Below are 16,599 nucleotides of genomic sequence, written 5' to 3'. Positions count from 1 at the left end.
TGTGTGTAGGTTTGGATCTTGCAGGATCGCAGAGCTGAGCTTCATGGGGGGATCTTTGGGCAACGAGATGGGAAATTATTTATCTAAAACAGAATGGAATGTTTTTTACCGGCTTGAGACAATTTTACAGGATGAAGGACGTTCAGACATCTCAAAACATGAACTGAAAGACATTAATCTGGGTAAAAGCGAATACTGAAAATATAGACTTGAAGTCTGCTTTTGCCTTTGATTTTTGGGATCAGATAAACTGGAAAATTTATAATCTAGTCTCTCTCAAAAAGGAAGAGACTTTGGTCAAACTAATGCCTGTCTCCAGAACTTTAATGGAGAGTTTTAAACAGTATGATCGTAATAGAGACTTTCTCGACCACCAAAACAGAACATCTGGTTCTGAGACTTTAATTCCAAGTTGTGCTGGGTCTTTGTCCTCCTCTGGGGGGATTTCGGGTTTTGTTCGGGGTTCCTTCCTTTCGGGTGTGTCCAGGGTTTCTCCAGGCAATGTGGACAGCACCCCAATCCCCGGGAAGGGGGAATCAGATCAGCTTCTAGCTTCTGTCGTGTTCTCTGTTTCTTCCATTATTCCCTGTGTCACAGATGCTGCAACCAGGCGTCCTCCATTCCTCCATGGAGTAGTCCATCCCCAGATTTCCCGGGAAAGCGTTCAGGATTTTCATTATGTTCCAAGAATTCTGGGGATCAGGGGTCGTGTTCTGGGGAGGTTGGGAGTCGAGCGGGTCCAGGAGATGAAAGTTTGGGGAGGCTTTGCAAAACAGGGGCTGCTGTTTCTGTGCCCTGTTCCTCTTCCAAACAAGTTGCGGCCGGATCGTGTTCTGAAGTTGTGCAGGGGGAGTCTGCCGTGGGGGATTCCAAATCTGCTCTGCCTGGCCGAGGGGCTGTGGGGGTCACTCCTGCCACTGTTTCCCCTTCCCGGGAAGCCATCCCCTCAGATCAGGCTCAGGCAGGCAGATTGCTTTGTAGTTCTGAGAATTCTTTTTGTATAGCTTCCTCCCCCAAGCCTCTTCCAGGGTTTTCATTGCTTTTGGTTCCCCAGCCTCCAGTTACAGGTGGTGGGGAGGCTTTGGATTTGTCTTTGCCTACAGAGGAGGGGCAATGGGGAGAACAGAGGCGGCGGGCGGCAGCCAAGGGCCGAGCAGGGCCAGGATGACTCTGCCCGGAGGAGGAAGAGCGAGGGGGGGAAAACAGCATATTGAGACTGCAGCTTGGAGCTGAGAGTTTTCCAGCTGTATCCCCACGTGTGGGGATAGGGTGTGGAACCTGTAACAGCCCACTGGTAAGTGTTACAAATACAAATTCGGGACCTGCAGTTTGAGAGCAGCCCGATTCGTATGATTCTAATGAAATGCAATTTACTGAATTGGGGCCTGATATATCAGACTCTGGTTCTCTTTCTTTAACCAATAAAACACATTCCTTGGCCGCTACCTCCATAGGGGGGGCATTGCTGGGATTGTGGAGCTCTGCTCTGCCCTTCCTGGCAGGGCTCCCGGGGAGGCATGTTGCTCAGGCAGCGCTGCTGCCAAGACCTTGGAACTTTGCTCCCCGGCCCTTCCTGGCAGGGCTCCCAGAAAAGTTTGTTGCTGCAGCCACACCTCTGCCAAAAAGAACTTGGAGCTTCTTGGCAGAGTTCCTGGGACAGCTGATGACTGTGACAACACTACCTGTTCTTCTGTAACAGAAACAGGAGTGATGAGAGGGAAAAACAAAACACAATCTAAATCAGAGGTAAACCTTCCATTGCAACTACCTAATTGGTCTAATATTAATCAAATTTAGAAAAATATTTGGATTCAAAGAAACAATTCCTTGCCTTATCTGTAAGATATGGTTGTAATGATGTAAATCCATGATATGCAACTCTGTCTCACCATGATACAAAAGAGCTCCATCAAGCTTTGAAAGAAAGTGGGTTCTCTTCTCCTTATTTTAATAATGTGTTGAAAAGTGTATTTAATTCTTATGACTTAGTCCCTGCTGATTGTTGAAATGTGGCTTCCGTGATTTTAACCAATTCACAATATCTTTTATGGGAATTACAGTGGAAAAACTTCTTAATAAATTGGTTGAAAGCTATGAAAATACTCGCTATGAGAATATAGATATTACCCAACTAGCAGGTGATCCACCTTTCCATAAACCAGAAAATCAAGCAGTGGAATTGCCTTGGGATGTACTAACAAATATTAAAGATGCTGCTAGAAAAGCTTTATTTTCAGTTGAGCCAGCTGGTACCCATGTAAATACTTATACTACTATCAGACAAGGTGAAACCGAGTCCTTTGGTTCTTTCCTAGATAGATTAACCCAAGCAGTCGAAAATCAATGTCCAGATGAACAAGCTCATTCCTATATTATTCAAAACCTTCCTTTTGTAAATGCTAATGAAGAATGTAGAAAAATTATTTTAACTTTACCTGATCAGCTTCCAACTGTAACACAGATGCTAACAGCTTGCAGTAAGCTTGCCTCTTCACAACATCTTGCTAACGTGCAAGTCAATGCTTTTGGAAAGCAGATTGCAGAATGTCAGGAAAAGTTAGGAAAAACATTGGGAAATAATTTAGCACAACAAATGGAAAAATTTGAAAAGGCCCTAGAAGCACAAACAAAAACTTTGGAAAAATCTGTTGGTACTGTACCGTTGGACTCTGGTAAAAAGGCTTGTTGCTTTGCTTGTGGTAAGCCAGCACACATCAAAAAGGATTGCCCTACAAAAACAATTCAACCTAAACAACTTTCTATTTGCCCTCGATGTCGGAAAGGGAAGCATCTTGCTAAGCACTGTCACTCTCAATTCAACATCAATGGCAAACCTTTGTCGTTAAACTCAAAAAAGAGCGTGGATTAGCACCGTGCCTCGACACAAGCAGTGGTACCTCCTTACAGCAATTACCCAGCCAAGTGGCATTGGTACCTCAATCATTTATCCCACAGTCAACCATTCCGCAAATGGTTCCAGCTCAATACCCTCAAATACAAGGTTTGAATTGGCCTCCTCAAAATTGATACACCTTTTAAATAATTTTTGTTATGAAAGCATTCCTACTGGAATTGTCAATCTTTTTCAACAAAGACAAGATTTTTTGATTCTAGGCAAAGCTAGCAACAAAATTCTTGGCCTTTCAATCCTTCCTGCCATTGTTTCAGTAAATTGTAATGAAGAGCTAGTAATTTTAGCTCTTGCATTTAGTGTTCCTGTGGTAATTCCACTAAAAACACCTATAGCTATTGCATTTCTTCTATCCATGAATACACCCAAGCAAAACAACTTTCCAAACAATTCATTTATGTCTGTGCCATTTGGTACCTCAGGTCCTGAGGTCTTTTGGGTGCAATGATTCTACACTACATGGATGATTTGCTCATCGCAGCTCCAATGCAGACAGAGATGGAGCAAACCCATGCCAGTGTTGTTACTGAAATCCGAAATGCTGGACTTGAAATTTCTACAACAAAAATCCAAGAAGTTCCACCCTGGAAGTATCTAGGATGGAAGATGACTGAAAAAACAAATTATACCACGGAAGATACAACAGCTCTGGACCAATGTCAACAATCTACAAGATTTACAACAGCTTCTAGGAGAAATCAATTTGGTCAGACCTGTTTTGAGTGAAATAAATGGGCAGGAGCCCTTTCTCCTTTTTTAATGCCTTTATTAAGAAGAATCAGCTCAGGTGGGGAGAAATCGATGGGTTGCGCCCACACCGCCGTTGCTCCCAGGCATGGCACGAAGAAGGAGGATGATGCAGCTTTGTCCGCTGGTCTGTAGGCAGAGCTGGGGACTCTGTCCTCACGGGAGAGTCGTGGAGTCCTTGGCTTGTGTCTTGGTTTGAAAAGACAGAAGTCTGTGAAGGAAGGCAAAAAACCTTCTGTGAAATGGAAAAGGTAAACCCCCTCCTTCCGAATTATCACAATTTCAGAATTAAAAGGGCTCTCAGGCAAAGATATGGGAATAACAGTTTTTTACTAGGAAGGAAAAAAAACTAAATAACAATGTAATTTAGCACAAGCAAAAAACCACTGGCAGAGTGAGAAAAACCTGACATCCTGAGAAGTCTGGGTGTTGATAGTAGTCCAGCCAGATAGTGGCTGCTCCTCCTGGAGCGGCGATCTGCAGAAGGGTGTAGTTCCTTTCTGAAAATGCGGCGAAGGAGCAGCTGGGCCTTGGTTCCTGATTCCTCTGGGAAATCCAGCGAAGAAGGCTGTCTGTGGTCTCAGAAATGCTTGTTTTATGGTGGCAGGGATGCTTGGCTCCTCCCTCTGGGTGGAGCATCTCCCAATGGGATGATGTAACTAATCTTACCAGCCACAGTGAGTAATTCAATAGCCCATTAGCAGGAGATTATCTTCCTGGCAGTGTCATTGTGCTTGAAAGAGATAAGAAAAACTGCCTAACCCCCAACAGATGGCAAAAATAGAATACATGCTTATTTTACAAGCCAGGACAGCTTGTTTGTTTAAAAACCCGGGGGGTTTCTTTAATCAGTTTCTTTTCAGGTTAGGGTGAGAAACAAAAAGGTCCAAGCAGGTACGGGACTATGCTCCCATCCTTAGATGTCACTTAAGTCACTTGTTGGCTCGTGATTTTAGGGTTTTTTCTTGTAAAAACTGCAAAACTGTAAAAACCCAGGGTGCAATGCATTTCTCATTTGCATGTTGTCTCTGGTGTCACTGCCCATTCTCTTTACCCTGGAGGGCTTCCCTTGGTATCTTTTTGGCAAATGGCCAGCATCAGAGGAACAATAGTTAATCATCAGCCATTAACGGGTAATTAGAAACTTTTTCTTTGGCAACGAAACCAAAGGAGTCTGACCCGGTCTGACGTGGTTTTTTAACTCTGAAACTTAAAAAAAAATACAACTTTCTATTCATAACATTGAGAATTACCAACGATGAACTGGGTCCACTTTTCAATTTACTGAGAGGAAGCTGTGACATCAACTCTCCTACAACTCTTACACCTGAAGCTCGTGCAGCCCTTGACAAGGTCATGGAAGCTCTCCAAAGACGACAAACTCATCACTGTGTTCCAGAAAATCCTTTCTTTTTTGCAATTTTAGGAGAAAAAAATGCAACTTTGTGTTCTCATTTTTCAGTGGGACCCTTCTGAGAGAGATCCTTTGTTGATAATGGAAGGGATTTTTCTTCCCTATAGGTTTCCAAAGACTATTTTTACAGTTTTAGAGATGATGGCACAAATTGTAATTAAGGCCAGAACAAGATTGTTAAGTTTAGCAGGTCAAGAATTTGCAGTTATCTATTTTCCATTGAAAAAATATTATCTTGATTGGGCAATGCAAAATTATGATGATTTGCAGTATGCATTGTTGAACTTCCCAGGTGTTTGTTCTGTTCATTACCCAGCTCACAAATTATTGCAAGCAAAATTGAGTTTTAGAGAGAAACCTATGTTAAGTGAAGAACCTTTAAATGCAATAACTCTTCACTGATGGATCTGGCAAAAGTCACAAATCAGTCATAACTTTGTTGAACCAAAAAACTAATGCTTGGGAGTCAGATATTCAAACAGTAGAAGGATCTCCTCAGATTGTTGAACTTGCAGCTGTGGTTCGGGCTTTTCAGCTCTTTCCACAACCTTTTAATTTAATTACAGATTCTGCTTATGTTGCTAATGTAGTTAAAAGAATAGAAGGATCAGTTTTAAAGGATGTTAGTAATGAGACTCTATATCGTTGGCTTTCATGTCTTTATACAACTTTGCAATACAGAACTAATCCATATTTTGTTTCTCACATCAGGCTCATTCTTCGCTTCCTGGATTTTTAGTGGAAGGAAACACGAGAGCAGACAAACTGACAATGGTTATCTCAAACACTTTGCCAAACATTTTTGAACAAGCAAAACTGAGTCATGCCTTTTTTCACCAAAATGCACAAGCACTTGTGCGAATGTTTCAAATTTCCAAAAGTCAAGCTAAAGCCATCATCAATACTTGCCCTGACTGCCAGCTTGTGCAGCCTCCTGTTTCCACAGGAGCGGTCAACCCATGAGGCTTGCAAAGCCTGCAGTTATGGCAAACAGATGTCACTAAATACCTTTCCTTTGGTAAATTTAAAAATATTCATGTCTCAGTAGACACCTTCTCTGGTGCAGTTTTTGCTTCTCTTCACACAGGTGAAACAGGTAGTCATGCCTATCACCATTTCTTGCAAGTTTTGCTTCATTGGGTGTGCCCCAAGAAGTAAAAACTGACAATGGTCCCATATGTATATCTCAAAAATTGACCACATTTTTAAAAGAATGGGGTGTTTATCACATCTTTGGTATTCCTCACTCTCTCACGAGTCAAGCAATTATTGAGAGAGTACATCAAACATAAAAACACATTCTTGATCAACAGAAGTGGGGACTAGAGGTCACACCACAGATGAGGTTGAACAAAGCTTTGTATGTTTTTAATTTTTTAAACAGTTCTGTTGCAGAACCCAACCCACCAATTTTTAGACATTTTTCAAATAACACACAGGCAAAACTGAAAGAAAATCCCCCTGTTTTAATTAGAAACCCTGATACTGGGCAAATTGAAGGTCCTTTTTGATTAATCACTTGGGGCAAAGGGTGTGCTTCTGTCTCTACAAGTGCAGGAATTAAGTGGGTCCCAGCGAAAAACGTCAAACCGTATCACACCCCAGAATGTGTTGACGAGTCCAAGACCACAGAAGCAAGTACGCAGATGTGAGCCCAACACAGGGATCACAGGTCACACCTGACATGCCTTGTTCATCGTTGGAACATGCAAACTCTGATTTTGTGCTATTTTTAAATGTGTCAGTTGTTGGTTTCATAGAGCTGATTTTTGGCAAAAGCGTGGTTTTTGCTTTGTTACGTCATAGATCCCCTCTATTGGACTTTCAAAGGTGAAATTTTATTTTTAGGTCAAAAGCAAGGTTTTCAAATTGATACATATGGGAACATTTTTTGCCAAAGATTAGCTCATGAGAAGGATGGAGCAAAATTGAAAGCTATGCTGGTGTTGGTTGGTTTTGATTGCTTCTTGTAATGCAAATTTCCTGTGGAACAACCAAAAACAAATGTTTGGGTGACCTTAGCCAAGGCTGCAGGCTCAGATACCATATGTCGGAACCAGAAAAGCCTTTCTCAACATGTCTAGTTGGTGTGCCAGTAAAGGATTTTCCTTTGATCAAAAAGCAATCTAATAGTAAGCCTGGTGAAATTGACAATGGGAGCAGTCATGTATTGAATTTGAACATTTGGGCCAAAGAACTTTCCAAAGCAGTCTCTGAACCCCAGGAATTAGAAAGCCTTGGTTCTTTAAAAATGGATTTTTGCCTTACATTTACAGCTAATGATTGGCAAGAAGGTGATCCTCCAAAGTATAATGTTAATCCTCATTATTTTGCATACAGAAATTTAAGTTTTTGGTGTAATTATTCAAACAGTTGGGATGTGCTTTCCGAGGCTGACCAATATCCACGACAATTGCCAAAAGGATATTAGTTCCTTTGTGGAAATTTGGCTTGGCAAGGCATTCCATCACGCCTTGAAGGTGGCCCATGTAGCATTGGGATCCTCACTGGGATAGCCCCTACTGCTAAAGCAGTCATTAAGAAAAACATAAGGGAACGAGAACTGCTCATCATTATGATAAGACTTGTAAGAGTGATTTCATGCCTTGGAATGCTGCCAAAAGGGTTTCAGCAGGTTTGTTTTTACCCCATCTGGCTTCAGCAATGGCATTGAAACAATTAGATTGTGTTGCATGTTGGCTGAGTAAACAAACTAATGCCACATCCACTGCAATCAGTGATGTGATGACAGATGTTCATAGTGTTAGACATGCTACCCTTCAAAATAGAGCAGCAGTTGATTTTCTTTTACTGGCACATGGACATGGTTGTGAGGAATTTGAAGGATTGTGTTGTATGAACCTGTCTGATCATTCTGAATCCATCCACAAAAGTATACAAAAGCTGAAAGATTTGACAGCTCAAATTAAAGAAGATGGTGGGTCCTGGTTAGATGATTTGTTCCAAGGAGCTTTGCACCTTGGCTAAGGGAACTCTGTAAAATAGGTCTATATGTGTTGGGTGTTTTGCTGGTGATACTGTAGTAATACCTTGCATACTCTGGTGTGTGCGACGAATGATGGACAAAACTACCAAAGAAGTTTTTATCATACAAGAGACAGAGGTAGGAAATGGATTCACAGAGAGTTCTCGAAATCTCACAGAGATGATGGATGAAGGTGTAGACATGAAGGAAGGTTTTGAATTAAGACGAGATTTTTTTCTAACAATAACTTATAATTGTTATCACACATGCCCTTTGAACTGACTGGACTTCCACAGCATTAAAATTGTTGTGTTGTAAGATAGCAATGCTTGGTGCAAGCAAAAAGACGCGTTAAGTAAGTAATAAGCTGATATGTTATAGTAGAGCTACGAAACGCAAAGTAGTTAATAAATGACACGGTTATGAAGGTTTCTCTTTAGGTGAACCAAGAGGGGGAATTGTGAGAATTCATAAAATCAGAGGGTTTTGGGAAAGCTGTGAAAGGCAGGCCTCAGAGACAGCAGAACTGTGATTAGAGCTAAGCAGTGGCCATAAAATAAGTTAGCAGAAAAATTATGTAAAAAGTAGAAACGTAAGGACAAAGGAACAATGGTCTGTGTATAACACTTGTCTAGAATAACTCCCTAATCTGCAAAAAAGTATATCTAGCAAGATATTAGGAAGTTCTAAGCTTAATAATGGAGCTCTGTGCATTGTGTTTTAAGGCTTACAAACAGGTATTGCATTCGAAATAAGCAAGCATTGTTTTAACCAAAAGTACATGTGCTTATAGTGGTTGGATAGAACTACTGTCAATATGCTTCTGCTTTGTGTGATTGGTCAAAAAACTTATAAAGTAAGTTGTAACATTAAGTTCTTGGTCTGCTGCCTGGGATATGAGCTGCTGGCATCTTCCCATTGTCATAACCATGTAATGAGACTGATGCTGGAAAATAAAACAGCTCAAGACGCGTTCCTAGCGGTCCCGTCCTGTTCGTGATTTGTACATAGACTCCCAGCCGGCGATATCCCCTCTCTCTCCCAGTTCCCCCCACCTGATCCCAGTGTGTCCCTGCTCTCTCCCAGTGCCCATCCCACCGTGTCCATCTCGCTGGTGCCCTCGAGCTCCCAGCCCGGCCCCGGCCGCCTGCTCTGCTCCGTGATGGATTTTTACCCTGCCCACATCCAGCTGAGGTGGTTCCAGGGCCAGCAGGAGCTCTCTGTGCTGGCCACCGATGTGGTTCCCAGTGGGGACTGGAGCCACCAGCTGCTGGTGCTGCTGGAAACTGCCCCCAGTGTGGGGTCACCTGCAGCTGCCAGGTGGAGCACGTCAGCCTGGAGCACCCCTGAACCAGCATTGGGGCACGGGGCAAGCACTGGGGGTGCTGGGAGAGGCACTGGGATGTGCTGGGAGCAACTGGGAGAGAGTTGGAGAGAGCCTGGTTTCAACTGGGAGAGTTGCTCGTGGGTCTGGAAGGGCTGAGAAAAGGTTTGAAGGATGCTGGGGAGGGTGGGATGGGGTTGGGGGGGGGTCCTGATGGGCACTGGGAGAGAGTTTGGGGGTGCTGGGTGTAACTGGGAGGGAGTTTGAGTGAGCCTGGAGGGGCTGGAAGAAGATCAGGAATGGCAAAGCCGGGGTTGGGTTGAGGTTGGTTGTGCTGAGAAGTGACTGGGAGGGTTCTGGGTGAGTCCTGGTGAGGCTGGGAAGGGACTGGGAGAGGGTTTTGGAATCTGGGGCTGTGGAGGGCAACAGGGAGGGTGTTGGTGTTGTGGGATCCTGAGAGGGACAGAATGGGCTTTGGTGGGTCCTGGGGAGGCTGGGGAGGGACTGAGGGGAGGTTTCAGGGGGTGCTGGGTGGGCCGGGGGTGACTGGGAGGGTGCTTGGAGGGTGCTTGGGGTGTCTGTGAGAAGTTTTGGAGGGTCCTGACCCCTGCACACCGCCAAGAGATGCCGCTGGACACCACCCACAGCGAGATGCTGACTGGGATTGGGGGCTCCGTGTTGGGCTTCATGTTCCTGGCACTGGGGCTCAGCTTCTACCTGTGCAAAAAGGTGAGGGGGGGTCCTGGGTGTCCTGTTCGCCCTCCCCTGGAGCGTGTGTGCTCCCCCCGGGGCCCCTAGCCCGGGCTCACCCCCTTTTCTCTGCCCACAGAGCTCCTGAGCCGCCGCCGGCTGCAGCCTCTCCCTGTGGCCTCGGGCCCAGCTGGGACCCCCCGTTCTGTCCCCAAGCTGATTTTGGGGGGGGCATGTGTCCCCCCAGTCCCGCTGTCACTCACAAGAGATCTTGCTAACACTTTATATGAAGTTCAGAGTTATATACTAATGCAGTACAAAATCTGGAAAATATGAAAGCTAAAACTTAAGGCATCATCTCATCACATGGCCATGGTTGTATTGTGGTCATGTCTTGGTCACAATTATCTCATGCTTATGGTCATCTCATGGTTACGGTCCTGTCATGGTCACATTCATGGTCATCTCACTGTAATGGTCATCCTATGGTCATGGTTGTGTCATGGTCATGACCATCTCATGGTTTTGTTCACCTCATGGCCATCTCATGGTGATGGTCATTTTCTGATGACCATCATCTTATTCTCATGGATATCTCACTGTAATGGTCATCTCACAGTCATGTTATGATCATGATCACACGTGGCCATGGTGTGTTGTGATCGTCTCATGGTTTTCTCTGGGTCACAATTATTACATGCTCTTGGTCATCTCACAGTCATGGTTATCTCATTGTAATGGTCACCCCATGGTCATGGTTGTGTCATGGTCATGGTCATTCCATGGTCATGATCATTTTATGATCATGTCATCTTCAACTCATTTGCCACAGTCTTATCATGGTCATCTCTCAGCTGTGGTTGGGCCATGGTTGTGGTTATCTCATGATCACAGCCATTTCTTGATCACCATAATCTGATGCTCATGGTCACCTCATGGTCATGATTGTCTCACAGCCATGGTCATGTTGTGGTCATGTCATGGTCATATCGTGGCCATGGTTCTGGTTTTGGTCATGTCACTGTAATGGTCATCTCATAGTCATGTCATGAGCATGAGCACACATGGCTGTGGTGTGTTGTGGTCATCTCATGGTCATCTCTTGGTCACACTCATCTCATGGTCACTTCATGGTCATGGTCATTTCCTGATCACCATCATTTCATGGTCATGATCGTGTCATGGTCATGTCATGGTCATGGTCATGGTCATAGTTCTGTCAAGTTGATATTACGGTCACGGTCATCTCAAGGTTATGGTTGTGTTATGCTCATTGCATGGTCATGGTCATCTCATAATCATCTTGTGGCCATCTCATGGTCACTTTCATGTCATGGTCTTGATCCTCTCATGGTCATGTTGAGGTTATCTCAGTCATGGTCAACACATGGTCATGGTCATCTCATGATCATGTCATGGTCACAATGGTCTTGTGGCCATGATTGTGTTGTGGTCATCTCATGGCCATCTCTTGGTCACAATCATCTCGTGCTCATGGTTGTCTCATTGTTATGGTCATCTCATGGTCATTACTGTATCATGGCCATGGTCATCTCTTGCTCATCTCATGGTCTTTATGGCCCCATGGCCATGGTTAAGTCATGGTTGCCTCATGACCTTGATCACCTCACAGCTGTATCATGGTCATGAAATGCTCACAGTCGTGAAATGGTCATGATCATCTTGTGGTCAGCTCATGGCCACAGTCATGTCATGGTCACGGTCATCTCCTGATCACCATCATCTCATGTTCATGGTCGTCCTTGATCACAATCATCTCATGCTCATGGTCATGGTCGTCTCATGGTCACCATCTCATGCTCATTGTGTCATGCTCATGGTCATGATCACCTAATGGGCATGGTCACTGTCATGGTCATCACACGGTCATCTCATGGCCAGGTCAGGATCATAGCTGAGTCATCGTCATGGCCATCTCATGGTCATGTGTACCAATGGTCAATGAAGACACATGAACCTCCTTGCTTGCTCCAAAGATCATTTATTGTAACAAACTGAGCCTTTTTATACTTGAAACTTTGTGGAAATTGGAAAAACAGAAACTTCCACAGACACTGAAAGATTTGATCTGCAGCCTCAGAAGAAGCTTAGATTGATGTAAAAATACAATACACAGATATTAAGCAGAAAAATCATAAACTTGTATTTCTATAGTTATAGGTGAGAATATGCCTTAAGTAAGTAAGAAACTGTATTGGGTAAGACAGTGAAGGGTTTATAATGTGGGGGTGTGATTGTATGGAAAAAGCCAAGAGTTTAAAAAAGTTGTGACAAAGCATATGTGTGCCTGTGAGTTAGAAGCCCATTGGATAAAAGTATCTGCAGTGCAGCAGAAGTAAGTAAAGGTGATAGGTTAGAAAAGTAAAATAAACCCTGTGGCAACTGTCTATTGGTTAAAAAAGTTATATATTGCCTTGTAACAAAGAAACTTGTGATTACTCTTGAGCTATGGCTGAAAGCTTGCTCCTCTAAAATGTCACAGCCTCCGAGGCTGATATTTATCTGAGCAATAAATCGTTCCTAGCTTGAAAATAGTCCCATCCCTTTATTTCTAGTGGTCACAATGATAAAACTTAACCCAAACTTAAGCAAGTTTAACCCAAACTTAAACAAAATTAGCACGCAGTGGCTGCCTGTTACTGCAGTGTTGCTGTTGACACGTCCCTTGACACAATCAGCTCTCTGATCATGTGGTCCATGCATCTCCCCAACCAATCATTGTCTCACACACAAGGTGACCACCAACCCACTCTCTGGCCATCCAAACACAGCTGAACCTTCCTAGAGTGAACAGAAGTGAACAGGATTGAACAAAGGGGGGGAAAGGTCCTTGTTCTGTAAGGCTTATTTCCCACAGTTGTGGTCATCACCATCACCTTATGGTCATGGTCATCTCACAGTCACCTCATGGTCACAATTGTCTCACAGCCATGGTTGTGCCATGATCATCTCATGGTCATGATCACGTCATGGTCTTGATCACCACATAGCCATGGTGTGAGACGATTGCGGTCATCTCATGGTCACCTCTTGGTCAAGATCATGTCATGGTCACAGTCATGGTCATCTCAAGGCCTTCATCATTTCATGGCCATGGTGGTGTCATGGTAATCTCATGGTCATCCCTGTCATGATCACCTTATGGTCATCACATGGTCATGGTCATGTCATGGTCATTTCCGGATCACCATCATCTTATGCTCAGGGTCGTCTCACTGTAATGGTCATCTCACGGTCATGTCATTGTCACTTTACGGTCATCTCATGGCCACGATCACATCAGGGTCACCTCAAGGCCGTGGTTGTGCTATGGCCAACCCATAGTCATCTCTTGGTCCAAACCATCTCATGGTCTGGGTTGTGGTTGTGTCATGGTCATCTCATGGTCATGGTCACAGTTGTGGTCATCCCATGGTCATAGTCATCTCAGGGTTGTGTCACTCATGGTCACTCTCATGGCCATCTTGTCCTCGTGTCATGGCTAGGGAGCCCCTCCGAGATCTCGAGCCCTGATTTTGGGACACTCAAGGACTACTGGGGACAACAAGGCCTGGCCTGACCCCTCCCCCCATCGCACTTCCCCTCCAGGAGCCCAACGCAGCCAAACCCTCCTGGGGACACCTCGGACATGGGGCACGGAGCGGGAAATTAATCCCAGGGGAGGAGCAGGGTGTGGCTGGCAAGTCCCCATTCTGCTCCTGGTGTTCCCATCCCAGTCCTGCTGTCCCCATCCCTGCTCCCAGTGACACCATTCCCATTCCTGGCTCCCAGAGATGAACTGCCAGACACTGGAGGAGGGAACCTGAATTTATTGCCCAAAGCAGGATTTATTGCCCAAAGCAGGATAATTTCACACCAGAAGTGAAGCATTGGGAATATTTGTGGTTCTTGCCTTCAAAACACTGGAAAACAGGAAACTGATCCGTTAGCAAGAGCTGTGGGGTGGGTGGGAGCAGTGGGATGAGCTCTGATCCATTAGCAAGAGCTGTGGGTGAGAGCAGCGGGATGAGCTCTGCTGGCAGCTCTCAGCTTTCCTGGGAAGAGGGAAGGGGCTAGATCCAGCTCTGTGGATTGCTCAGGCGGTGATTCCTGTCGGGATGAGAGAGGGTCACAGTGTCACCCTGTCCCTGTCCCCATTCCACAGGATGGACCTGGCTGAAGCCCATGGAGAGGAGGAGCTGCTCTCCTGACCGCACCCCAATCCTGCTGCAATCCTGCTCCATCCATCCCACCTGATCCCACTCCACCCACTCTGCCCCAACCCTGATCCATCCATCCCAACCTATTTCACCCCATCCATCCTGCCCCAATTCTTCTCTGGAGTCCCAACTGATCCTGCTCCATTTCATCCCACCTGATTCTTGTCTGGAATCCCTTCCTGATCACACTCCATCCCCTCCCACCAGATTCTTGTCTGGAATCCCTCCCTGATCCCACTCCATCCCTCCCACACCAATCCTGCTCCATCCATCCCTCCTGATCCCGCTCCAGAATCCAGCCCCAATCCCACTCTACAATTCCACCTGATCCTGCTCTGGACCCTGCTCTGATCTGGAATCCCTCCCTGATCCCAGTCCATCCATCCTGCCCTGATCCCCTTCTGGAATCCCACCCCGATCCTGCTCCCTACCTGTGGTCAAGCCGTTGGTTCCCACGTCCTTTCCTGCAGAAAGAGAAAATCCATGAGATTCCAGCGCAGATCACACACAGGGATTAACCCCAGGATCCATCCTGGAATCTGCACAGAGGGGATCCAGAGCTGGATCCACCACTGGAACTCACCGGCTGCCGGGTTGTATCCTTTCCTGTCCCTCCTCCCTGTGGAAACAAAGTGGGATCAGCGTCGGTGGCACAGGATTCCCAGAATGGCACCGGGTGGATCCGTGCCCCTTCCCGACCCCCATCCCGTGTGTTACCAGACTGGAGCCTCCAGACAGCGAATCCGATGAGGACGGTGAGGATGAGGATGGCAGCGATGACGGACACAGCGACCACCACGGTGAGATTCCCACCAGATGTCGGCTCTGGAAACACGGGACAGTGAGGAGGGGGAGAGGAATCCCCATTTGGGAATTCCTAATTCCCACACTCCCAGCCTCACCCCATGCGAAGATCCCGGGCTCCAGCATTCCAGGATGCTCCACCCTGCACCGGTACAGCTCCCGCTCCTCCGGCAGCGCCTCGATCCTGGCCCAGGTGTGGAAGGTGCCGTGGCTGTTGGGAACGATCCCGCCCCACTCCGGCCACTGATCCAAGGTATCATCCCCCTTCATCCAGCTGACTGCGATGGTGCTGGGGTAGAATCCGTACGCGTGGCAGGACAGGATCAGCGTCCCGTGTTCCTCTTTTCCAGACACATGGACATCAGGGGGCTCTGGAATGGGATAATGGTGGAATTCACGCATAGAGTTCCATGGGAATGGGACTGGGGTGAGATCTGCCCATGAAATTCCCCAAGAATATGATTAGGGTGAGCTCTGCCCATGGAATTCCCACTGGAATGGGATTGGAGTGAGCTCTGTCCATGGAATTCCCACTGGAATTAGTGTTCCCAAGTCCTCCATTCCCATTTACCCACAGACTTCTGCTCCCACCTTTGCGCTCCAGCTCCTTCTGCCCACATCTGACATATTTCCGGAGCCATTCTGGGCAGGTGTGCTTCAGGTAATTCATCCGTGCCTCAGCCACGGTCCCCTCCCAGTGTCTCCTGGTGATCTCAGCACCACTGTCGGCTGCCACGAATCTCCCGGATTCCAGGTCAAAGGAGATGAAATCCCGCCCGTCGTAGCCATCCTGACTGAATCCACGGACGCTCCCGTCAGACAGGAGGTCACAGCCATAAACTCGCAACCTCGTGTGGAGACCTGGGGGGATTGCACCCACAGAGACCCATGGAATTGTGTCCCAGCCCCACAGAGCCCCATTCCAGCCCCATGGAAGCCCAGAGTCTGATGGACACCCACAGGGCCTCATTCCAGCCCCTTGGAGACCCATGGATTGGAAGGGGCTAACAGCGGGCCTGTTAGCTAAAGGAGTGAGAAGCTGAGAAGCAAGAAGAAGCTGAGAAGGAGCTCTCTCCAAGACTGCAACCAAGGAGACCAAGAGAAGTGAGGAAATGAATAAAGATAAGAAGAGAACTCTGCAGCTGGATGAAATATTTTTAGAAAGTTAGCTGAAGTCACTGTAACTTTCACCAATGGTGATATGTTGATTTATTGTGGCCAACAGTTAGGGTACAAGTAGTATAAACAATTAGGAAGTGTATAAAAGATCAGCCATGTTCAATAATAAAGAGTTGCCATCTGAGACTGCTTGTGGTCTCTGCTTTGTGTTGTGACCACCTCTATGACATCCGGTGGCCAGCGAGTGAAACAATAACTGAACAACACACTTGGTCTGGACCTGTAGTATTGCATTTTATTTAAGTGATATGCTCTGTCTCACCCCTCCAAAATGTATGGTATATCCCAAGCCTGTGGTCCTGCCCTGAACCATCATGTATCTGT

General features: G+C 46.0%; 1 protein-coding gene across 1 annotated transcript; it reads right to left on the bottom strand.

Moving 5' to 3' along the window:
• Nucleotides 1–13,886: 13,886 nt before the first annotated feature.
• On the bottom strand, nucleotides 13,887–16,081 carry LOC135286399 (class I histocompatibility antigen, F10 alpha chain-like). The gene is made up of 7 exons (XM_064399548.1): nucleotides 16,057–16,081; nucleotides 15,688–15,957; nucleotides 15,195–15,467; nucleotides 15,010–15,117; nucleotides 14,876–14,911; nucleotides 14,724–14,756; nucleotides 13,887–14,182 (listed from the first exon to the last, which is right to left on the bottom strand). Exons 1-7 carry the CDS (start codon nucleotides 16,064–16,066, stop codon nucleotides 14,169–14,171), a joined length of 744 nt encoding a protein of 247 aa, XP_064255618.1. The 5' UTR covers nucleotides 16,067–16,081; the 3' UTR covers nucleotides 13,887–14,168.
• Between the last annotated feature and the right edge of the window lie 518 nt (nucleotides 16,082–16,599).

The sequence above is a fragment of the Passer domesticus genome, chromosome 26 (assembly GCF_036417665.1).
Source record: "Passer domesticus isolate bPasDom1 chromosome 26, bPasDom1.hap1, whole genome shotgun sequence".
Lineage (NCBI taxonomy): Eukaryota > Metazoa > Chordata > Aves > Passeriformes > Passeridae > Passer > Passer domesticus.
This window is presented reverse-complemented; position numbering and strand designations above follow the sequence as displayed.

Coding starts and splice junctions, on each gene's coding strand:
- LOC135286399 (XM_064399548.1), bottom strand. Junction 15,468..15,687: donor GAAGGAGCTGGAGCGCAAAG/GTGGGAGCAGAA, acceptor ATCCCATTCCAG/AGCCCCCTGATGTCCATGTG. Junction 14,912..15,009: donor TGTCTGGAGGCTCCAGTCTG/GTAACACACGGG, acceptor TTGTTTCCACAG/GGAGGAGGGACAGGAAAGGA.